This window comes from Peromyscus maniculatus, chromosome 4 (assembly GCF_049852395.1).
Source record: "Peromyscus maniculatus bairdii isolate BWxNUB_F1_BW_parent chromosome 4, HU_Pman_BW_mat_3.1, whole genome shotgun sequence".
NCBI lineage: Eukaryota > Metazoa > Chordata > Mammalia > Rodentia > Cricetidae > Peromyscus > Peromyscus maniculatus.
Window position 1 is genome coordinate 50,115,081 of NC_134855.1, and position 25,390 is coordinate 50,140,470.

A 25,390-nucleotide genomic window follows, 5' to 3' on the forward strand; every position below is an offset into this window, starting at 1 on the left:
TCTATTCTTGCTTCTAATCATAGTCAAATAGACCATACCTGAAAATTATGTGGAAATTTTATTTTAAAGCAAGGAAGACATAACTATGAAATTCAGTCATATAGGCTATTAAGTGCCACGCAAGTAGCAGCTATTGAACTTTGCAGCTTGAATATGTAGAACTTGCTATTAAATGAGACCCTTTATCCCAGTTACATCCGTTAAGATCATTTGAGTTACTAATACTTCTGTTAACGTGATTCTTTTCAGTGATATCATTATGTAACAAGAGTTAAAACTTTTTTCTTATTTTCTTTGTTCTTTTGATGCCTCAATATATAATAACCAGAGTAGTAGAAGACTAGCTATTAATAAATTCACCTTTATAAAATTGTAACACACTGTGTATTTCAAAAAAAAAAACCAAGTGTACTTATTAAATTACTTTCATGAGCATCTCATAAAAAAGAGTGGTCCTGTTTGATTTGGTATGGGGAAGAACTATTTCTTCTATTATTTGGAAAAGAGAACCTGAGAAATGAGAGGAAGTCCTGTGTAGAAAATGTGTTTTTCCCTATAGTTTCTGTTTTTGCCAAAAACAAAAACAACCAAATACTTTTAAAGGGATAACTATGAAATATATCTTAAAGTATAATTTCTCACAAAAAATAATAAAAATAATGACATTTGATTCATCCGGTATATAGAGTACCTTAATTCATATTATAAATAGATGGGAGTGAATTTGGAGATTTAGTCTTGTGAGAAGAAAATATTTTGTAAGCCTTGTACTTCTGTTAGAAGACCACAACAGCCTTGCCCATCGGCGGCCTGCTGCCCACCCCATTCTGTCTTGGAGAAAAGTAATGTCGCTGCAACACAGTGTGGCTGCAGAAGTCTGGGTGAGAGAGGAGGAGCCTTGGCTTGAACAGACATAGCATGCACTTGGTGGAGGGATGCTCAGGGGTCATTTTGGTCATTTCGCTATACTGTTTTCATGCAGATCTGAGAAAACTATGGTCTTCCTAGGGTACTCTAAGAAATGAGAATATCCACCATAAAGTGGCTTCGCTGGAGAGAATGTTACTAATGTGGACATATGTGATTTTTTTTTTCTTTTATGGCACATGGAGGAGCAGAACACGTGGGCTTATTTTCAGCTATTACTGCAAAGTTGTGAATGTTCATGCTGATGCAATATTGCAAACCATTAATTCTCTTTCTCTCTTGTACGAAAGGGATGCACTACTTACACATGGAGGCTCCAGTCAAGGTCATCCACAGAGACCTCAAGTCAAGAAACGGTGAGTGGCCACACCTCTTGATCTTACTGTTTTACTACAGTTCACACGCACCTGCAAATAAAATCAGCATGACGCTTTACGTGGTTTTTGTACCTCATTGTTGGGCTACACTCTACCATAAGAACATTCTCACTGTCGGGTTTCCTGATTGACCTCAACAGATAAACTGAGATGATAGTCTTAGTTCAGAAATGATCTGAATGTAGATTTACAGTCTACGTGTACAGCTGGCTAAGTGAGATCGCTTTCACAGTTCTGCATGTATCCCATCAGCTCCCCATTAGTCACTGAACTCTTAAAACTGGTATTGTAACATTATCACAATGTTTTGCGCCAATTTTATAAACTTTACAGTGCAATATGTGTTCCTTTTCTGAGGCAAACCAAAGGTATATTTCTCAAGGTTCTGCTGCTAACAGCAGCGTTGATGGAGGATTTTTTATACATTTGTAATAGATAGAAATAAACCAGAAAAAAAAGAAGAAAAAAAAAAGTGGTGGAGGAAAAGGTGAACACCGCAAGAATACTCAAAAGGGCTGAGAGTTGCAAATGCCAAGAATGGCTTTGCATAGTAAATGGAATAGAACAACTCTGAACTATAGCTTACTTTTCCTGGTTTGGTCTGACAGAATGATTGAATGCTTTTGTACAAAAATCAGAGCCTTAAAAACAAGGATTTGGTGAGATTGTAAAATGGTGTGCCACTTTGGCAAAACAGTTTGGTGGTTGGTCAAAATGCAAAACATTGTTACTCTGTTACTTAACAATTCTACCCTTAGGAATATATCCTCAAACTACTGAAAATGTGCACCTATGAAACATGTACATGAAAGTTTACAGCAGTGTGTTGCTAATAGTAAAAAAGTTAAAACAACTCAAATAGCTATCAAATACTGGAGAGAAATAAAATGTGGCTTATTCATACAATAGAATATTATTAAGACATAAAAATGAATGAGAAACTGACAGATTAAATGACTTTGATGAACCTTCATAATTTCATTTGTAGATCTTTCCATTTCTAATTTATAAATACATTTGGGGTTATAAATTATAAATGTACTGCCTCCTGTCAACATTGTATACTTCTATTTGATGATTTCTGTGTCAAACATTATATGGAAATGTTTCCAAGTATTTTCTGTATTAACTATGAATGAATAGAACAAAATAAATTGCCTGTGATGGAAAAAAAAAAAAAAGAGAACATTCTCACTGTCAATAAATAGCAAAATCTGTATGTTATTTGAGGAAGGTGCCCAGTGTCGTACCGTGTGAGTCTAACACGGGACAGAGACAACTGGATTGCTTACGGTTTTTGTTTTTGTTTTTGTTTATTTTTTTTTTAACACATCTCTGATTATTTCCTTAGGATCTTTTTCTAAAATCGGCATTGCCAGGTCCCAGTGTGTAGTCATGTATTGTGAGTCTCCTATTTTTAGATGCTTCCCGCTGCCAGCAGTTTTGAGTTTTATTTCTGAATTATATGGTATACATCTTTTGGTCACTCATGCCCACATTACCTGGAGTAGTGCCCCAAAATGACCAGCAGGCCTGAGAGTTCAGAATGTAAAGGCATTCCTTTTTTCTTTCTCTAGTCTGTGCTTTCTATACTTTATGAGCCTATATTTATCGTTTGGAAAGTGAGCGTCTTAAAATAGCTCCCCGGATTAGGCGCTACCTTCTTCCATTACGTCACTTCAGAGTTATCAGAAAGGCAGTAGGGATTGTTTAGCTTTAGCAGAGCTAAGTAGGCATCCGAGTTTGCTGCTTAAGAGAAGAAAGAAAGCAGCCCTTGCTCTCGGTTATTTCTCCAACTGTCCAGTGAACTCAGTAGGGAGAGAAAACATTTATTCTTAGAAATTTAATATCACTACAGCTAAAACGGAAATTTACCAACAGTGTGGTCCTTAGAATGGGGGATGGCGGCAGGTGACCAGAGAGCCTGGGCAGGGCCTCAGGTGCTCTGCTCCCACTCGGGACCTCCAGGCCTAGGTCTGACAGGTGGTGAACAGGAAGGGGGGGAAGCTGTAGGCAGCTGCCACCATCAGGAATCCAGGCCGGCCCCTCCTCAGCTGGTTGGCTGGCTCAACTTAGTGTCACACCCTTTCCATCCTCGCCTGCTCTTGGTTCTTCTGGGACAGACTTGTGATACAGAGCTGGCTAACAGGAAGTCATTAGAAAATAATCTCTAATCGGGTAGGAAGTAGCAGGCTTTTATGACTAAAATTTCAGTTCATGCTATTAAGCTCAATATAAACAAGTTATTTTATTTTTCAAATCCATGTACTTAGCATGAAGGCTGTACAACAATGGCCAGTTCCTCATTTTTAAAAAACTGCAAGTGATGTTGTTAATGGGGAACATTAACATGAAAAGATGATCAGATCAGCCTAACTTTGGCAATTTATTTTTACTGGGAGGCGGGAGACTTCATTTTCCCGAGTATTTTTGAAAATTTAAGTTGGGGGCTGGCCAGGTGGCTCAGTGGTCAAAGCACTCGCCCCAAGCCTGACAACCTGAGTTCGGTGCCCAGAAACCACACGTTAGAAGGAGAGCATTGACTCCCACATGTTCTTCTCTGACCTCCATGTGCTTCCCATGGCCTGTCTGCACCCACACGCATACACAAAACAAGTAAATAAATGTAATAAAAATCAAAACACATTATTAGTGCATATGTACGTCTGGTGTGTATTAGTGGACATGCACATGCTGTGGTGTGCTTCTGACAGGCAGGGGCAACTTTGCAGAGTCAGTTCTCTCTCTCCACCTTTATACATGGGTCTCTGGGGTCCAGCTCAGGTCGCCAGGCTGCACGACAGGTGTGTTTATCCCACTGACCATCTCCCCAGCCCCCATAGTCAGTATTTCTCTAATGTTATTTTTTAAATGAGCACTTGCTAATCTTACACTAAGAAAGAGGAATAGGGAGATATTTTAAGAATAGACTATAATAACAATATTTACTTACATTTTTATTTGCAAAAGTATATAGCTCATTCCTCCCAACCATACATTTTCTTTGAGGCTATTTTTATGTATTAGATCACACAGAATATTTTCTTCAGTTATCAAAATCACTGGGAACAGCTGCCGTATTGATGATCTACCATCATCACTCAAACACTGGGTGGCTTACTAAACAAATCCCAGAAGCCCTCTTGAGGCTCCAATCCGTAAGCTTCTCTCTTGTCTTCCCACTCCCATAACAGCCCAACTTCTGTGCCAACGCTCCCAAGCTGATGTCAGCTTTGAAACTGTTTATTAGAAATACCTGAGAGCCGGGCGGCAGTGGCACACACCTTTAATCTCAGCACTCGGGAGACAGAGGCAGGTGGATCTCTGTGAGTTCAAGGCCAGCCTGGTCTACAGAGCGAGATCCAGGACAGGCACAAAGCTACATAGAGAAACCCTGTCTCAAAAAACCAAAAAAAGTATAAAATAAAAAATAAAAAAATGTATTATGTCCAAACTGCCCTTCCCATGTCCCCCTCCTGCCTTAGCAAGCTGCTCCTCCATCCCTTTCTCCGAGAGTGCAACACTAGTTAGTGCCTTAAGTATTTTAAAATGTTGTCTCCCTTATACAAACTCTCAAATTTAGCAAATAGTTTTATTTTACCTTTTATAATATAAAATTCTCTGTCTCGGTCTATCTCTCCCTGTTTCTCACTCTCTGTCTCTCTGTGTGTGTCTCAGTCTCTCTGTCTTTTTGTCTCTGTGTGTGTGTGTATATGTGCGCGTGTGTGCTCGTGCGTGTTTGGAACAGGATCTTGTTATACATCCCTGACAGGTTTGGTTCTTGCTATATAGCCCAGGCTGGCCACAAACTCATCGTAGTCCTCCTGCCTCAGCCTGGGATTCCGGGCACATACCACCATGCCCAGCTTATCCTGTAATGTTAGAAATATAGTGATGTCAAAATTAGAAAGAGGAAACTCTGCTTTTCTTCAGTGTAAGACAATTCAGACAAAATGGTTATCGTAATTTCTCTGTGTTCTCTTTCAGTTGTTATTGCTGCTGACGGAGTACTAAAGGTAGGGCTATTTCCTTTCATCTGGAGAAAGTTGTTCATTTCTGACAGAGGTCTCGTGACTGATAATCTCTCATCAGAGCTGGGTAAAAAGCTGATGTTGGTTCCTGTGTCCTCAGATTTGTGACTTCGGTGCCTCTCGGTTCCATAACCACACAACACACATGTCCTTGGTTGGAACTTTCCCATGGATGGCTCCAGAAGTTATCCAGAGTCTCCCTGTGTCTGAAACCTGTGACACGTACTCCTACGGTGTGGTGAGTGTGTTTCTTGTTTCTTGTTCACCAAGGGACACACGAGGGGCAAACAGCCTAGAGAAGCTTGTGTCTGAGACGAGAGGATCACCTACGGTGGCGGCAGAGGGACAGAGCTTTCTAGTTGTCACAGTGTTGCTTTGATCACTTGTGACTCCAGTTATCTACCCTGCGTTGAGAAGAACCATTACTGCTTCCAAGAAGTGAATAATGCAGAACCTGATCAATACTCCCCCACTCCCGTGTCCCCCTCCTTCACCCCCTGAATGCACTGTGTGGGGTGGAAATAGACTGTAGAAGAGCTGAGTAATTCACTGATCCTGCGGGTCTCATGGAATACACTGGATTGTAATAGATGGCGTGTGGTCATCAATAACTACCAAGGGATCCAGGCTTGTGCATCTTCAGAACTATAAAAGAACATGTAGTCAGACCAAGGGAGCCAGGCTTGTGCATCTTCAGAACTATAAAAAAAAACATGTAGTCAGATCAAGGGAGCCAGGCTTGTGCATCTCCAGATCTATAAAAGAACATGTAGTCAGACCAAGGGAGCCAGGCTTGTGCATCTCCCGAACTATAAAAGAACATGTAGTCAGAACAGGTAACCTTACCCCAGGTCTGCTGCAAGTCCTACAAAGACATGTGTTGAAGTTGTTCCTGGAGAATGACAGCTGATGGGAACAAGGGTGGATAGAATGTGGGGAGGAACCAGGTAAGGAAGGATCCTTTGCAAGGAAGAAACTTCTGGTTGGTAGGGTAGCTCCAGCTGTAGGAAGGAATTCTTTCTGGCCCCTTTTTGGAAGATGTTTTCTTCCCTAAAATGTTGTACATGCTTTATCTCCAGATCTCGTTGCCATCTAGGCCACGTATACCATGTCCCCATTTGTCTCACCTTGCAAGAGGGACACTTTCATTGTAAGAACTAGCTCACGCCCCCTTGGCATACCCTTCTTCCTGAGGTGGGAGGCAATGGCCAGAGAAGGACCACATGTCGGGCACGCCCCTCCCCCCTGTCAACCTGCTGGCTTCCTTATGTGTGGGGACTTCCCAGTTGTCTCATGCTTCCGAAATCATGAACTTCTTATGCTCAGGTGAATTTTGTTGGCTATTGAAAATAATTTCAAGAATAGGTATATTTTTAGCTAAAGTCTAGGGTATTTTTTTGTTTGGTTTTGTTTTGTTTTCTGAGACAGGGTTTCTCTGTGTAGCCCTAGTTGTCCTGGAACTCGTTCTGTAGACCAGGCTAGCCTCAAACTCACAGAGACCCATCCTTACACCTCTGCCTCCCGAGTGCTGGGATTAAAGGCGTATGCCACCATGCTCAGCAAGTCTGGGGTTTTAAAGGATGACACTGGTATCCACTTTAAATGTCTAATTCCCCTTCATTCTGAATGTTTCTAAGAATGGAAACCACATTACTGCTGAAAGTGAAGAAATAGTTCTCATTGATAGAAGGGGAGAAGCAAAGCCATAGTTCCAGAGGACACCGGCTTCTGAAGCGGCATTCTGTGTCAGGGGTCATTACAGTGTCATTGTCTTGCACGCATTTGGTAATTCTGAAAAGGGGAGCTTTGTTACAGCTGATGACTTTTTGTACTAGGGCTTAGCTGGGAGGTGGAACACTTGCCCGGCATATTCTGGGCCCTGGGTTCAATCCCCACTACTACAGAAGGAGAAAAATGAAGTCTTTTATGAAATTGTTTTCTCTTACCAAGTTACATTCCGTTATTCGGGAAAATGGCGACTTATTGAGTTAGTCTCTGGGCTGGACAGCAGCGCGGGTGGATTGACATTCCTCGTAGCGTGCCTGGCAGTGCCAGGACCTCACTTCATGCTGTTGAACAGAAGCCAGTGTGCTTTTGCTGTAAAGGGACCAGGCAGCCATGGCTTCAGCTTTGAGGGTGCTCCCAGTCTGGCAGCTCCACAGCTCCTGACAGAACCTGACAGAACCGCTGTGTGCTCTGCAGCAGGCCATCCTCAGCAGACCCTTCTGTGGAGCAAGGGGGTTCGGGAAGACGTCAGAGTGGCCACAACACACGGGTCGTTTGACCATAGTCCAGCTGACCATGTGACTGGGCAGGAGGCCAACTCTCCTTGCATGTGCAGGTGTATATGAAAATAGAGAAACACACTTAGGCAGCAGTGGTTTTAAATTAGCTTGCACAGCTTTGTTAGTCAGATGGTTTGAGGTCTATTTTCTACTCCAACAGTCCATTATTATATTTCCCTTGACAATCCTCCCCAAGCCTTGGAATCTCCCTATTGAAATTTTTGACCAAAAGTCACAGCTACGAGTTATGTATAGAATAACCTTTTAGTTTCAGTATTATTGCATTTATGAAAATAAAGTCTGTATCACTTTCTTTCAAAAGCTTCCAGATGCCTGGACTTGATGTGAAATGCACTGGTCTACCTTTCCTTAAAACTGTACCCTTTTGGTACCTGTAGCCAAGAATTAATGCCCTTTCCCCTGGAAACCATAGCTGCTGAGCCATGACTTCTGACACCGAGCTAAGATCTCTCCTGTGACTTTAAATCCCTATGGCAGTTCTCACTGATGACTTCCTTAAGCATAGTCTGAAGCCATCTTTCCAGAGCTGTAGGTTTTCCATTTGTTCAGAAAAACCTTTCACTCCAGAGACCGGCCACCGCTTTTGAGAGACGGATCTCTGCATTCACACAGGAGGTCTTCCGTCTACCTGTGTACCACCCTGCCTGTGCGTGCCTTGGTTTGGCTTCCTTGGGGGGAAGGATGGCTTTGTTCTGTTTTGTTTGTAAGTCAAGGGCTCACTATGTAGCCCTGGCTGACCTGGAATTTCCTATGAAGGCTAGGCTGGCCTAGAACTCACAGAGATCTGCCTGTTACCTAACCTCTGGTATTAAAGACATGGGTCATCCTGCCAGCTAGGGAAGAGACTTAACAGAAACTTAAGAAACCATTTCCTAAAACACATCCACACTGCCAGGATTACACTACACCCCACAGCAGCTGCAGCTTAGAACCCCGACTGTCCCATCCCCTGACTGTTTAAGTCTGTATTCCAAATTCATCAAGAGCCTTCCTGCCCGAGTTGCAGAAATAAAAATGTTTCCCTGTCTCTTCAAAAACAGCTTCTAGGAGGCTGAAGAGATGGCTGCTCCTCCCGAGGACCTCAGTTCAGTTCCCAGCACCCACATGGGGTTGACAACTGTCTGTAACTCCAGTCCCAGGGGATCGGGTGCCCTCTTCTGGCCTCTGCAGGCACTGCACACATGTCATGCACAGACATACCTTCAAGCAAACATAACATAACATAAAAGAAATAGAAATATACATCTCAAAACAACAGCAAAGCCAGCATCTGGGCCCGAGAAATGGCTCAGTGTGGCTAATGGTGTTTGCTGGCAAGCCCGAGGAACTGAATTTCATCCCTAAGATAACCCACATGGTAGGAGAGAACAGATCCTCACAAATCGTCATCTGACCTCCACATGCATAAAATAAGTAAAGATAAAAATCATCTTCTGGTGTTAGTTTCTCTTTGGGTGAAGTTTGGCTGAGAAGGCTGGCAGGCCTCACAGAGAACTCTGTCGCCCTCCCTGGTGCCAAGGGTTACCTTCCTAGGAGCTTCCAGCCAAAGCCCGCTTGGCCTGCGCTAGCTTCAGAGGCAGCCTCTGCAGCCTGTCAGGAGCCCTGTTCCAGAACCAGCCAGGCTCAGGTAATGGCTTCCTATTGTTTGTGAGAGAAGAGGCAGAAACACGCAGTCTCATCCAAGTTTCTGCTCTGTACACTGAAAATAGAAATTTTCCTTGCGAGTGCAGTTTGGCTGGGAGGACATCTCGATATACAATGAGCTGGAAAATATTTTTAAGGTGAAAGATCACAGCAGTGTTTGGCCTGCGTCCTCGGAACTGGTATTTTAAGGCATCGGCTTAATGTATTTTTAGACCTCCGAGTGACTTCCTCAACAAACTTACTTTTTTTTGTGCCAAATGTCATTTTTTTGAATGTAGAAAAAAAGCCACCCTAGCTGGTTCTGCTTTCATTTGGGTACATTCCCAAATCTGGGGAATTAATAAAGGGAGATCATGGGAGGCGTGGAGACTGGAACCAAGCAGAAGACCTGTGTGGGTTCCAGAACTTGAGGCTTCTGGCGGTGAGCTCCTCGATCTGCACGGTTTTGAGTCCCTCAAGTACCTCCCTTGGCTGTTGTAGCTATTCAGAGACACAGATGGGGGTTGCTGGCCAGTTGTTTCTGGGTTATAACTCTTAGTTTATTAGACTTTTGGTATTCTCCCGGCAAGCATTTTGGTCTAAAAAAATGAAGAAGAGGTACCTTGTGATGCTATTTCCTCAGACTCTCGGGGCTGCATTTTACTCTGTAGAATCCAGGCAGATTCTGCATGTGGACACACACACGTGTGTGTGTGTGTGTGTGTGTGTTGTGCTTGCCCACCCCACAACCCCCCAGACTATGAAAGGGGGAGGCATGAGTTGTTCACCAGGTGTTTGCGGGCCTGGAGCATCTGACATCTTTGCCGCTGCCTCCTTATTGCCATTTTCCTCAGCAATGCCGAATGGATCCATTCCCCGCTCTTCACTTCCTTTCCTCCTCTGTCTCCAGTACCAACAGAGTGTGGTCATCACAGCCAGTTGAGGGACTTCATTTCCTGCTCAGCCCAGCTCTGCCCCTTCCCCTGCACAGGCAGGGTGGCCGGGTGACTCCATACCTGTGCCGCCTCCTGCCCTCCCAGCCAGCATGAGAATCGCCCCCTCTGGGATGCCCCTTACCTCTTCCTAATCACTCCTGTGACTCACACAGAATTATTCAGTAGCTCTTCTGAAGAAGTACCTTACACACTTGATTAAAAGCCCGAAGAGGCTTCAGGATTTTTTTTCCCCTCATGCTTGAGGAGCATCTGCCAATTTCCCTGATTTTCTTGCTAATTATCTTCGTATTAGCCAGCACTCATTTAACATGTTATAGCTTGAACAAGACAGCAGGCTGGCTGAGGCTATGATGGGTATACAGTCAAAGGCCTACAGGACTTACTCCCACGGAGCCTTGCCCTCCAGCTGGCCCCTAGGTAGAAACAGACTTTTGAGTTTGCAGCCAGGGAGGGCCAACGCCACTATGCAGAGTCATCCCCTGAGTCTTCCTTGGCTCCACACCTACAGCAGACCCTGCTGTGTCCCTGCGAGCCCTGGAGTTTGCCATCCCGAGAATTACATGGGACGCGAGCACAGCCTCCGAGTAAGGAAGCAGCTTGTATGCCTGCTGTAGCTGGTCTCACTCGGTAGCTGAGTGTCTGTAGGCAAGTTTATCTGACTTTCCCAGACACCCATTTCCTCACCTGTAAATTGAGGATAATCCTGAGGCTTGACAATGTTCAAGGGGACACATGTAAGGGGGATTTGGAGCATATTAGGCCCTCAATAAATTATAGTGGCTGTCATATTATGATAATTAGCAAAATTAGAATTGCCTTTGTGCTTTGCAGAGTACTAGTAGACCAAACTTGGTGGTGTCAGGCTGGCATGGTGACACATGCCTGTAATTCAAGCACTTGGGAGGCTGAGGCGGGAGAATCCTGAGTTCAAGGCTAGCCTGAGCTACATAGCCAGACTCTGTCTCAAAAAAAAATTTTCGGATGCCTATTTGAATAAAAAGAGACAGCAACTGGGTGTTCAAATCCCCATCAGCCAGAGTTTAAAGAGAAGCCCAAATCTCCATCATAGCACCAGCTTGCTTTCCTTAGCATTTCTGTTGATGGTCATTGCCACACTTGAGTTTTACCCACAGTTGGGTGCACATATTCACTCATGCACACAGTCAGCTTATATATGTATTAAATGTGTGCTATACTTTACAATATGGCATAATATGTGTATGTAGAAATGGATCCCTTAGACTGACTCATTCTGAGGGAAATTTGTCTAAACCACAAAATCTAAATGTTATAATTTGACAGATATCTGCCAGTAAGGGGCAGATGAGTTTGCTAGTGATTTGAACTGGAGACTTTTTTTTGTTAATGTGGCCATTATTGAACCTTTAAAAACCGTATTGAATTCCTGGTTACTATCTAATTAAAAAATGTATCTGAGATTCAAGGCAAAAAAAGACTGCTCTCTAACAAAATACAAAACCTAGTTTGGGGGAATATGTGAAAATCCCAGTGAGTAAAAAGATCAAGTTTAATCACTAATTTAAAATCTTAAATGTAGACACTCCAATTCCTAAAACAAGTTTTTTCTTTATATACAAAGAACATGAAAGTATATAACATATGGTAGAAGTCCTATGTGTGAATATATACATACATACATTGTCTAAGTTTCTACAGATGGTTGGCTACCTCTAGTAATTGGATACAATTAAATGCTAGCTACGTTTTCAGTAATATACCAATATAAAGTACCAGAATAAAAATTCCATTTTCTTTTTGTTACAGGTTCTCTGGGAGATGCTAACAAGGGAGGTCCCCTTTAAAGGTTTGGAAGGATTACAAGTAGCTTGGCTTGTAGTGGAAAAAAACGAGGTAAGACTCCGTTTCTCCATTCAGGTGCATAGATCAGAAAACAGTATTGGGGTTTTGCAAAAGACTTTTTCATCTTCTTCAAATTGAAAGTAAGTTCACGCTTATGGAAAGATTAGCAGTAGGAGCTAACACAAAGGGTCAAAGTGATGTTATTCCTCATGAATGGACCCTTTACATCTAATTGTTGCAGCTTCACGTCGTGATGCTGTAGATCAAAAATTGTACAAGTACTGTACTAGTTTCTCGGTCTCAATTGTAAAACCTGGGGGTTTGTTCTTGGTGATGAAAGAAGCCGTTGCGTCCAAGGTAGGGGAACAGTTTAACTGCATCTCCTGCGTTTAGGACATCTTTTTTACTGGCCGGGAGTTGATATATCTGTAAGAGACCTTCAGCTACTTCAACTTACCTCTCCCAGCAGGAGTCACTATAGTACAAGAAACTGTCGCTTAGATGAGAATTTCAAAAATAAAAGAAGAAAAAATAGTTTCAAAAGGGGGAGAAATTACAGTTTTGCCACCTACGTTGAGCACTACATTGAAGATGAGCTCCTCACTGGAATTGGCGAGGCAGTGGCACGAGTGCTGCCTTCCTCATGCAGAGTCGCTCCATTTCAAAGGGACTTCAGTGGCGTAAACAGCGTTTGTGCTGGGTCCCCAGCCTCGCCTTTCTTCTGCCCACAAATTGAGGCTTTCAGCTGGTTGGACCTATGAGCCTACATCAGAGAACATGGCACATCCATATCAAAGAGAGCAACTACATTTTGAAAGGTTTCAAATTGTCACTGAAACGCACAGCCATGGAAATCTCTCAGCCTAAGGACGAAGCTTCCAATGTCACGGCATTAGGAGAACTTAGATGGCTTCCTGGATGGGCACGCTTGTGCTTGCGAGGCAAAACAACTTATTTCCAGGAACTTCTTCATTTCCATATCTGTGTACAAAGGCTGAGTGAGTCCTTAAAGTAAAATCATCTCCAGAAGGATATCTAAAGATAGCCCCTTCTGGCGCTTTAACAGAACTGGATGGAGCCCGTGTGAGCACAGAGCAAGCTAGGTTAATCAGAAAGCCACTGTTGGCCAGGAGAAACCAAGATTCTGTCTCCCAGATCCCATTAACCCAGAACCATCTGACTAATTTGTCCTCCGGACTCATCGGGAATGAGTGGTACATTGCGGTGGCTGAATTCGATGGGAGAGGGCTGCCAGCATAAGAGATGAAAAGGACTTCCTTGCAAGACCAGGCCCCACTCATTGCTTCCTTCGCAAGAGCTGTTAGGTTTTAATTAGATGATAGTCATTTCCCATGCACTGTATAGTGAGGCCTCTCATGGGATAACTAATAGCTTGGGACACGAGGACCTACTGCTTCCGTTCTGTATCTTTTGCCAGAGAGATGGTTGAGTGTTTACTTCAGGTTTGACGAGTCCAAGTGAAGAGAGCATTGACCGTCAGCTGACCCAGAAGCACTCTCTACACCACACAGGATACTTTAGGAAAGGGGTTTAGAAAGCCACCCAGATCCTCCAAAGTGGACAGAATAATTCATATTTTGCAATTATTTTTTTAATCTAGAGAAAAGCAGAATAGGTGCAATCCAATGTATTTCCAAAGCATTGGCTATTTAAAGCTGAAGAGAATGGCAGCTTCCATCTTGCCCGAGGGCTGGGAGGCTCCCACCAACGCCCCGTCAAAACTCCGTAGCATCACACACAAGGAAGCCACATCCCCTGTCCCCTGCAGATCCCACTGGACATATTGTGGTGTCTGCACTGAGTGGCCCATAGCTGATGGAGACGGCTCAAAGGCTTCCTGAACGGTTGTTCATTAAAGAACTAGGAAGTTGAGAGAACCCACATGCTACCTTAAGTTCTCTCAGCTTACCAATGAATTGAAGTAAAACTTGTTGAATTAAGGATAATTATCTGCTGCTCCCATTCTACACAGTACTTACTTGTCAAAAAAAAAAAAGTGGCTATTAAGCCTAGATGGGATTTCCAGGGTTCCTTTCAAGGTCTCTTCATTCCGTCACATCAGAGGCATTGGCTTTCCAAACAAAATCTGCTCACAAAGTGTTACAGCAATTCCAGAGACTGAGTTCACTTAATAACAAAACCGAGACTTCAAGAAACGCAACTCATAAAACCTCTTCAGCTCCCAATATTTTATTTATCTTTACTGTTGAATACTTTCAGTTATTGGGCTGGAGAAAGGTTTCCATATTTTCACATCTTCATTTAAATAAGAACGATGTGTTTAGACTGCCAAAGAGAGATTGTTAATGTGATCCATCTAGTCATTCTGTAACATCTATATCCAATTGGTAGGGTTGCTTTTTTAAAAAACTTTTTATATTGAAATAATTATGGACTCCTAAGAGTCTGTAAAAATATTACAGAGAATCCTGTGTACCCAGTTTCCCCACTGCGGATACCTTATATAGCTGCAGTGGCATCCGAGCTGGGCAGTTAGGGTGGGACTGTGCCCTTAACTAGGCGGGAATCCCTCTGTAACCTCTCCCTCCACATAGAGCGTTCACACTGAGCTACAGGAAAATCATGCTTTCTAACATTACCTCTGAGGATCTTTGCTTCTTCCTCTTATGGAATAAGGCTTTTGACTAATCATTTTTTTCTGATGTTAGCCTCTATTAAAAATAGATTCATAAACCCTTGTTACACCTTACCAAATGAGCAGGGAACCTTACAGAAGGCAGGAGCTTAAGAGGGTACTACTAAGAACTGTTTTTAATATTCCTAGGAGATATATATATTTGCTTTCTTATTTCCATGAAAATCAGTAGGCCTTCAGAATGTTTTAGAGAATAATTTCTACTTTTATAAATACTTGGATTCTTGTATAAAAATGTGTTTTGTTGTAAATAGCAAATTAATTAATGTAAAAAATATCTTCATAAAACTTTAAATTTAATTGAGACCAGTGGGATAGCTCAGCAGGTAGAGGCACTTGCTACCAAGCCCGACAACCTGAGTTCAATTCCCGGTACCCACATGGTAGGAGAGAACCTACATCCTCAAATTGTCTTCTCACCTCAACATGCACACCACAGCACAGGTGCACTTTTATACACACACACACACACACACACACACACACACACACACACTTAATAAATGAATTAATTAAATGAATTAAAAATATATTTTATGTACAAAATTTTTTAAACTTAAAATTCAATCTACTACTCTAACTTCAGAAAGATAAAAACTTAAATATTTTCGTATCTTATGTATAAAATGGTGCAAAAAAATTTTTTTAATACCCTACCTACTTTAGTTATTAGGAGACACTCTACTTTTAAATGTGAAACCTTTATTCTAAAATGTCTAAGCTGTAAGTAATGCTACCGCACAGTACAAAGATCTGGCCATTTCGGGATGTTTGGAATCATTAAGAATGCATTAAAATTGTGTAATCAGGACATAAATACTTCAGATGCTATTTTAAAGTACTTTTTAATACACCAAAGAGATCCCTTACATAAAAGTGTCTGAGTCTGTGATTAGCTAACACTTGACAGTATTAGATATTAAAAATTACCTTTTCTTTGTGTGATGTTCGAAATGTGTCTAAAAAGGCTTCCCAGTAAGAAGAGAGGACAAAAGGCCCCCATCTTCAGCCTGTTGGCATTGGCTCCACTGGTAACCATGTGCTGAGGCACGTTCGTCCAAAACCTACTCTGTTTATTTGTAGAGTACACACAGGTGCATGCGTGCATCTGTAGTGTGTCCTCCTTCATTCCCACCTCCCAGCCCTCTTCGGTTTTTTAAGCAAACAGCTGATTTTCCTTCAGATCTCTGTAAAAAATGTGCAGTTCACAGCATAGTAAAGTAACAGTTGAAACATACTGTTCCGTTCTGTGAGGTCAACAGACAGGAGGGTTGAGAGGCTTGGCATGGCTTTCATTCGGTGAGGATCTCTTTATTCTGTTAACTTTATTTTGATGTCAAGATTGTGTGTGATTCTAAATGTAGACTCTCAGTTTTCTTGCCCAGATGCTCACCTTCCTAGTTTTATGCATAGCTTCACCCAAATTCAGTTTTAAATTTTCTCTTTGTAAAATTTATTTGGCAGACAGTTCCAGGGAGTTAAACCATAGTGCTTTATAGCTGCACAGTTCCATACTCCACCACATCCAGCACCCCCTGTACACACACACACACACACACATACACAGACACACACACACACACACACACACACACACACACACCCTCTGCACTGGGCATGCAGTCCCGGGCTTCCTGAGCGCCCATTGCTCTACCACTGATGGGTCCCCAACCCCAGTGCTCTCTTTCTAACGATGACATTGACGGCCCTTGCTTTACTGAAGAAAGCCAGAAAACCTCAGCTCATCCATGTGCATCACGCTTCAAGTCAGTATAACCCTGTAATATGAAGAATAAGTGGAAATACTACCGTACACACATGCTCAGGCAAGACCTTGCTAGACAAGATGATGAGGCCATTTAAGGTGCTTAGCCATGTGGTGAAATGGCCCTAAGGGCTGCAGCCGCAGCCTGATGGGGGTGAGCTGTGTCAATGACTTAGTTCCAAGACCTGCACTGTTGCTAGTGACAGTCCTTAAAATTGTAGTTAGGTTATGAATAATGCAAAAAAAAAAAATCATGCTCCTTTGATTTCTTATCTGTGGGCGTTACACTCTTGGGAAGTCTGGTGTATTTGGAAATGGTTCAAAAATATTTTCTGTTTATTTGTAGCTCAGTTAGATGCCAAGTCCAGAAAACTGTAAACTTCATTTTGTTTACTAGGCTAACATAAAGCCACATGGAACATTTGTGATTTGGTGGTTTGCAAGAGAGTTCTTGATTATATGGTGCTTTATATATATTGAAGGCTGTCTAGTCATCATTTGTTTTTATGGGGGGAGGATCAAACTCAATGCCCCCTACATGCCAGGCCATTTTGTTGCTGTTACCGAGTTATTGGCTGGCCCCTTAAGCCTTTTAAAACAAAAATTCCTCCTGGGGATAGGGGCATGTCATGGTCTATGAGAGAGCCTAGAACTGCAGGGTGGGAGAGTAGGGTTGATCCTCACAAGCTAATCTGTTTTGTATCAAGTCCATTTCTGTACACGGGTGTGAGCGAAGGTAAAGCCATAATGAATCATGCCCGCTGAATGGCACATTCAGAATTACCAGTGCGAAAATGCAGAGTGGTCTTCTGTGCCAAAGATGTTTTCAGAGCTTCACACCCATTGCCAAACTCAACTTGTTTCCTAGTTACCTGGCTGGTGTGCAGGAATCGCAAGCTGCCTGTAAAAACAGAGTAATAAGTTGGTGATGTTAGCGTTGTGTCCCAGCTTGCCCCTCTCCTGCTGCAGTTTCTTTGAGATGAGATCGCTTTGTTGCATTCGTCAGGATGAACCTGACCTTTCCAACTACCGTGATTTCCATGTGGGAAAGCGGGATTCTTTGGAGGTTTGCCAGGACAGATCTGTGCGTGAATTCACCCGTCATATATTAATCCATGGAAGCTTTAAGTTCTGTGTCTTGTTTATGCTTTTAAATTAGCTCTTTGATGATCCTTCAAAGGACATTGCCTTGTCTCAAAGAGTAAAAGCCTTGTGTCTTCTTCTGTTTGCCTCCCCTTTGTAGAGATTAACCATTCCAAGCAGCTGTCCCAGAAGCTTTGCAGAACTGTTACATCAGTGTTGGGAAGCTGATGCCAAGGTACTTTTGTTATTGTTCGAACTTCTGAAATGTTACCTGTTCGTTTTTGAGTTTTTAACTCTTGGCGTAGGGAAAGGCATTACATGTCGAAAGTGACTGCCACGACTGCGAACCCCGATGGCTGCTGCAGCCCCGTGTTGACAGCTCCACGTCTTGACCTCTGGATCAAGTGACCATTATCAACTCTTCCTTCGTTCAACAACACTCTTTGGCCTTCTTGACTCAAAACACAATTTCGTTCTTGTGCTTTTAATCGTGACCACGGTGCCTTATAAAAACAGCTAACGCGGTACTCACTATACGTGAGGCTGTGTTTCGAGCACTTTCTATTAACTAACTCTTGGATACTGGAGCTGATCTCACCCTTGGCTCACAGATGGAGAGCCAAGGTCCACCCAGGTTAAATGATAAGTCAGGGGCACAAGGCTTGTAGTGGCGGGGCTGGATGTGATCCCAGACAGTCTGCCATGGCTCTTAGCGACTATTCCATTGCCTTTCTAACTGAGGAGCAGGCAGAAGCTAGGCTTCACTAGAATTCTAGTGTGCCCCTCCCCAGCAGTTCCAGGGCATGTTTTTGAGCTGTCACAATAAGAAATTCCAATCCTAGGCTTTCCTGCATTTATCACCTGTAAGCATGGATAGCCAATATCCTTTCCCTACAAAGATCAGCTTTAAAAAAATACCCTTGGATACATACAGAAATAGTTATGGACAAAATGATGCTGGTCATGAATTTGCTTCAAAATACAGTGAAGGTCAATGGATAGCAATACAAATTAAATATGATTGGAAGTGATAAGTTTTGAAGCTCAATCATAGAATATAGACATATTGTTTTGTGTATGTTTAGATTTTCATATAAATATCATAATTTAAAAATGAGTCTCACAGATTTAATATTAAAACAATTGAGTGATCAAATTCTAGAAAGAAACAAATTTCATGATTCAAATTCGTCTAGTTTACTAGAGGCATTACAACTAATTCGAAAATAGAGGCCTCAAAAAATAACAAAGAAACCTAAAAAATATGGAATTCTTCCTTAATTTATACCCATTTCCAGTCAGAGCCCAGGAGTGAATGGGCAATGTGCTCCTCTGGTGGAAATGGCTTAGAGACAAACTGGGCGTGTGGACAGAAGTCGTGTTGATTGATGCAGAATGTTTCCGGCACATTGTCCCACACTGAGAGCAAAACACAGTGACACTCCCACAGGAGCCCAGTTGGGAAGCCTCCGACCCATGTGCTTCCATTCTGGGAAGATTCGGTTGCTGGCCTGCGGCCGTGTGCATCCTGCCATGACCCTGGCATCCTGCATCCTCCGACCACTCCAGCTCTTGAGACTTCCGGCAGCCTCTGTCCAAGTGGAGTCCTACATAGCTTAGTGTTATTTTTCTTAAAGAATGTGGCATTTGGGTAGTTACTATTTTTATTAGTACACTGTCAATGCTGTGACAAGTTGAGTGTTCCACCCTACCCCTGTTTAGACCCTCTTATTTCCAGTGTGTGTGTGTGTGTGTGTGTGTGTGTGTGTGTGTGTGTGTGTGTGTGTGTTTTCTTCAAAATGTGGGGTTTTAAGCATTATTTAAGCATTAAGCATTAAAGGAAATGTACGTATTGCAACTAATTAGGTTAAACTATAAGCAGATTTTGCAAGTTTGTTTTCAAACGTGTCCTGTTTAAATGTGATCACATCCCCTCTACTCCTGTGTCTGTTAAAACATATACAGCGTGTTCAGTAGTGTTTTCTTCCTCTCCTGCTTCATTGGAAACTTCACCTGAATTTATGTGCACTGAATTAGATTAGTGCAACCAGATCTCTAGAACTGTGATCACATTTCAGCATGATTTAGTTTCTCAGTTGAAAACATGGTACTATACTAGTAAAACCCTAAGAGTGTACACTTAAATTATAATATAATCACCCCATGCACATGGAATTTAAGCCCAGAGCAATACCTATAAAACTGGCATGTCTTTAACATGTAGGAAGTATAACCTAATTTAGGACCAAAAGAATCTTGTGTTCCAGCCACATGAAGTATAAAGAAAGCTTGAAACTGGTTTTTCCCCCTAAATTCATGACATTTTATTCTGATAAAAGTACTCCAGGCCACTGTATTTGATTTGATTGGACAGCGGCTGCAACTCACATTTCCCCATATGCTTTTTTTGTTTTTTTTTTTTTTGGTTTTTTGGGTTTTTTTTTTTTTTTTTTTTTTTGGTCTTTCAAGACAGGGTTTCCCTATGTAGTTTTGGCGCCTTTCCTGGAACTCACTCTGTAGTCCAGGCTGGCCTTGACCTCACAGAGATCCGCCTGCCTCTGCCTCCCGAGTGCTAGGATTAAAGGCGTGTGCCACCACCGCCTGGCATCCTCATATGCTAATCTGCAGGCACACTCACATGCCTCCTTCCCTGAGCACACTCTTTCTCCAGTAATATGCCACTGAGTCTTCCCTGACACCCAACTAACCCTTGTCCAGACCCAGAATCAGTCTGGGTTACTGCCCTAGCTTGTATAGTGATATCCTTTCTCGCTAAGTGGATTGCAGGCTCTGTGAGGGAGTGTGTGTGTGTGTGTGTGTGTGTGTGTGTGTGTGTGTGTGTGTGTTTCTATAGCACTTGGCAGCAATAGAAAGTAGATGCAGAAGCTGGATCACAGTAAATTTTCTGAGAGGTATATTTTCATTCTATGGCTTAAAGTTGGTGCCGTCCTATGGTCTATGGTATATATAGTAATTGGTTAAAGTATTTCATTTCCTTTTTCAGCCCTTAGACTTTAGAGCATTAACACTTAGATTGCATTATATAGCTTCCCTGTAGGGCTGGTGTTCTTTTGCAGTGAAAAAGAGAGACATACAGGAAAAACGTGGCGTTGTGTGAGTGACAGAGCATACTGGTGGCCTAAATCCTACTCGCAAAATACTTTAGTGGAGTTGGAAATGTAACTTAGTTGATAGAGTACTTATCTAATATTTACAAAGCCCTGAGTTTGACTGCCAGCCCTGTGTAAACCAAGTGTGGCTGGTCATGCCTATCATCCCAGCACTGGGGAAGCAGAAGCAGAAGATGAGAATTCTCCATAGTAAGCCCAAGACCAGCCTGGGATATTCAAAACCTATCTCAAAAAATTAAATTATGTGGATGTAGGTATGTGAATGAAAGTAAGAACAGAAAGGTGAGTATTGGCTTGTCTTAAATGGCGTCCCTGAAGCTGATGATTAGGGAGGAGTTGGTAGCATACTCTACGAGATAAAAAATAATAATAATAATTGAAGTTTAAAGCATAGCCCAGGTTCTGTGACCAGCTTCCTGTGTAAGGCTGGACAATGCATGCCTTTCTGAGCTAGTTGTTCTATGTATGAGATGGAAATAGCAAATAGAGATGTAAGGCGTGAAGATACTTTATAGGTGGTCCTCGTTGTGACTTCTTTTAAGATAGGCAGTCTGTACACGACACTCCAGAGGCACCTGAGCCCTTCAGAGGAGCAGCCATGGGTCCTAGCAAAGTCCTGTGTTCTGCAGCCAGCACACCTAAGACCATCACTGCAGAATTCTACATTGTTGAACTCCTGGCTCCAGTCATCCTCCTGCCTCAGCCTCCCAAATAGCTGGGACTACCGAAATGTACCACTGCAGCCAGCTGTGCAGCCAGCTGCAGCTGCATCTTAAACGCTCCTCCTGATAATGTAGGAGAGTAAAGTCTAACTGTGATGATAAGAGTTTTTTTTTTTTTTGTTTTTTTTTTAAGGGATGCTTGTCATCTGAATATAAAGGAATATAATTTTGTTTCAAGAACAGTTAAATGTAAGGGGAAAGAAGTTTTTGAGAGTTGATTAGGTGGGCTGGGAATGTAGCGCGTTTGGTGGAATGCTTGCCTAGTATGCACAAGGCCCTGGGTTCAGTCCCCTGCGCTGTATAAACTAGGTGTGTTATACAGCCCAGTATGTGGGAAGTAGAAGGAAGATCAGGAGTTGGGAATCATCCTCAGCTACACAGAGTTGAGGCTAGCCCGGGGTCTGTGAGACTAGGATTTTTTGTTGTTGTTGTTGTTGTTGTTGTTGTTATTGTTGTTTTCTTTGTTTGTTTAAAAAAGGAATCATTAGCTCCTGTTGCTACTTTTCCTTGCAAAACAAAAATCCTGTATTTCCTGTGTTTATTTTGTAATCAGTTCTAGTGCAAAGTCATACTTCTCTCTCTCTCTCTCTTTTTTTTTTTTTTTTATTTTATTTAAAACCTGACACACGGTGGAAGGCATGAAGATAGGAAGGAAGTTTAAAAACACAGGCTCGTTTTCATGTGTCCTAGTTAAAGCCTTTTCCTGTGTTCATCAGTAACATTTCGCCATGCATGCTTTCTTCACACACACACACACACACACACACACACACACACACACACACCATTTGTGTATGCACACACATGTGCGTGTGCCCTTAAACAAATGAAGACTGAAGTCAATAAACATCCTCGTTTTGTATTTCTGAGCTATGGGAAAGAGCTTTTCTTAAGAATGTCAGAAGCACCCGGGTCCTGAGAGCAAGCCCCCTCAACACTTCCTTCCTGTTTTTGTGCTCCTAAATTCAAATGCGTGTTTTAATTGCTGTAGCTGTAATTAGTTCTGAAATGGTGTAATTATGAGGCATGATGAGGAGAGAATGTGCATCATCCTTTTATTATCTTTCTCCATTTTTGTTTTAACCTTTTGTCTCAGCCTTGGCTGAAGTGGAAAGAGGTGAGCGCAGACAGTGCCTGTTAGAGACAGACTGAGCGCGCGCTTTCAGTTGCTGCCTACAGCATGGTACGGTGTCCTGGGCCAAAGCTGCCTTCAATCTGGGATAAACCTTGAGAACAGCGATGTTACCGTGGCTTTCATTGTTTTTTTTCCACACCAATTGATTTGGGAAGTTTGATTAGTCCAATAGGTTGTTAAGCAGATATTGCCCACCCACACACATTTTATTTAAAAAAAAAAAAATGGGGGGAAATGGAAACATTTGTGTAGTAGATAGCAGAATGTTCAAAGTGCATAATCTAGTAAGTTTTTAGTATCTCTACCACACGGGTAGGTCTTTAATGACTTAAGATTTTCTTAAGGCATTCTTGGTCGTATCTCAAAGTCAGATTTGGTACCTCTCTCCTTACCAACAAAAGACTACTCATTATCCTAACCTGACTCCCTGTGATTGAAAAACAATCACCCTAGCTATCCTTACGGGTAACTAATTGCAGATGAAGAATTCGGCTCCCTCCGCCCGTATGATCTGATGACTGCAAACACTCAGTCAGAACCCTGTCACGTTCTGTCGGATATGGCTACACTTCCTTCTGTCATTTCTTCTGAAGTCTCATGGTGTTCCTTTTTCTCTTCTTCAGAAACGGCCATCGTTCAAGCAGATCATTGCGATCCTGGAGTCCATGTCCAAGGACACGAACCTTCCTGACCAGTGTAACTCATTTTTGCACAACAAGGCGGAATGGAGGTGGGTAGCGCCGGCCGGAGTCCCAGCCCACAGCTCCAGTGATGTGAGCCAGACGGACAGTCCTGGTTTCCCAGCACAACCTGGGACCGGGTGGAGGCTAAGATTTATATCCTTGCATTCATATGGAAGCGAGAGTTTCTCCGTATTGGTTGTCTTAGCATGCATCTAAGTATTTGGGAAGAGTATTGAATCATGTATTCTGAAGCTTCTCTGTACACATTCTGTGTGAGGAAGCGTTAGCCTCTGTCCAGAAAAAAAAAAAAAAAAGAATCTTTAAAACAAAAATAGCTATGTATCCTGTTAGCCTTGCCGAGTGCAAAGTGCTGTCCCCGGGAGTGGGAACCTATGAAAACAGGTTAGATGTTATAAATCCTGGCAAAACAAATCAGTAAAGAGAGAATTGTATTGTGTAAGTGGAAAAAGTAAATCCAAGATGAAACAGTTGGACCAGGTCGAATGACGCAGGGAGTATAAATAGCCTGTTTGGGAGCTGGACGCTGTTCCTCCCCTGACTCAGCAGAGATTTGAAGTAACCTCATCCCTGCTCCTGATGTCCCTGGCAGTCACGCAATGCCCTACCTACGCCATCTGCTGGTGCTAAGTCAGTACTGCGTGCACTTGAGCGCCACGGGGTCTTGACTGCTGTCTGTCAGTACACTTTACCATGGGCTTTCCGTTTGATTGACACCTTACAATGGCCTTGCTTATTTCCATTCCTTTGAAATAACTACCTAACACCAGTCACTTTCGTGAATTTTTCTTGGCAATACAAAATTAATGCAGTGAGCTTCAGTGTAGAGCTGAGGGCTTTTTTTTTTTTCTGGTCTAAAATAACAAAACCCTGGTGTGACATTGTTTCCTGTAGTCACAGGTCAGTAATCATATCACTCCCCCTCGAACTCCCTGTGTGGGTTCCACTGCTTTTCAGACAAAGACGGAAACGCTTGCCATTCAGAAGACCAACTATCTTGAGCCTGCCCGGAGCTCCAGGCTCCACGGAGGCACGTCTCTCTCTCTCTCACCAGAACCTCTGTAGTGCAGCCTCTCCAGCTGCACACTCCTCCTGCCCCCCCAGTTCCCCCAGCTCCCATTAGCCATCTCAGTGACTGTTGACCTAGCTCATCTGCAAGGGAGCAATCCCCACTCCCTGGCCAGATCAGTGCCACCGAGCTCTGAGATCGCCGTGTTGACGTGTCTCAGCGCCGGAGTACTGGAAAAGCAAACTGTTTTATGTATCTCTGTCTCCATCTCGTCCAACAGCAGTTGCTCGATAAACATACCGGGAAGGAAGGAAGCAAGGAAAGAAGGCAGGGAGGGCAGGCAGGGAGCATGATGGTAGTGATGATGTAAACAACGCTGCTCTTGTACCCAGTGCATTCGCTTAGGCAGAGCCCTTAAACCTCTCCTGGTTCTGGAGAGGCTGATGGTCTCTAGCGCAGGGCTGCCATGGTGAGTACAATGTCCCCGGACGTGTGGCACTCTCTCCAGCAGCAGCCTCAGAAACGCCCATGTTAGAACGCTAAACGTGATAACACAGGTAACCATCGCGTTCTGTGCGGGCGAGCCGCATGACGGAGAGGCAATGGCTAATAGAGCATAAACAATGAAGTCCGGTCCTCCGATCTGAGTGTGTATGCAGGGGCTCCCTGAGGAAATGCTATCTGATCTGTGAGCCAGAGGATTAGAGGGATTTTTCAACTGGGAGTGTTGGTGTGTTTGAGATAGGGTTCTTTAAGGGTGCCAACAAAGAAAACAAAGCAAAGTTAGTAAATTTTTTTTTAAAAATTGGAATTTTCTATATCCAAAAACAATAACCATCCTAAATAAGTTTACAAGAGAGATGGCATACAGTGATAACTTTCTTCCCTCATATGGTAGACAGAGCTTCTCAGCTATTTGGTGCCTAGGACTCCAGTTCACTGTGTGTGTGTGTGTGTGTGTGTGTATGTGTGTGTGTGTGTGTGTGTGTGTGCGCGCGCGCGCATCATGTGCATGTGTAAGTACAGGCGCACACACGTGTCCAGGAACAGAAGGAGGATGTTGAGTGACCCTCTCTATCACACTCTTTCCGTGTTCCTTGAACCAGGAGCCCGGCTGTGGGCAGCA

At 42.9% G+C, this 25,390-nt stretch overlaps 1 protein-coding gene across 3 annotated transcripts in view; it reads left to right on the forward strand.

Moving 5' to 3' along the window:
* Map3k20 (mitogen-activated protein kinase kinase kinase 20) overlaps positions 1–25,390 on the forward strand; it is a 162,930-nt gene that overhangs the window by 81,030 nt on the left and 56,510 nt on the right. For all 3 annotated transcript variants that reach the window (XM_015987992.3, XM_006972428.4, XM_015987999.3), the window contains exons 5-10: positions 1,218–1,283; positions 5,292–5,320; positions 5,436–5,573; positions 12,006–12,092; positions 17,727–17,801; positions 23,178–23,284. In XM_015987992.3, coding sequence (XP_015843478.1) covers positions 1,218–1,283; positions 5,292–5,320; positions 5,436–5,573; positions 12,006–12,092; positions 17,727–17,801; positions 23,178–23,284 — 502 coding nt within the window. The remainder of the gene's footprint in view (positions 1–1,217; positions 1,284–5,291; positions 5,321–5,435; positions 5,574–12,005; positions 12,093–17,726; positions 17,802–23,177; positions 23,285–25,390) is intronic.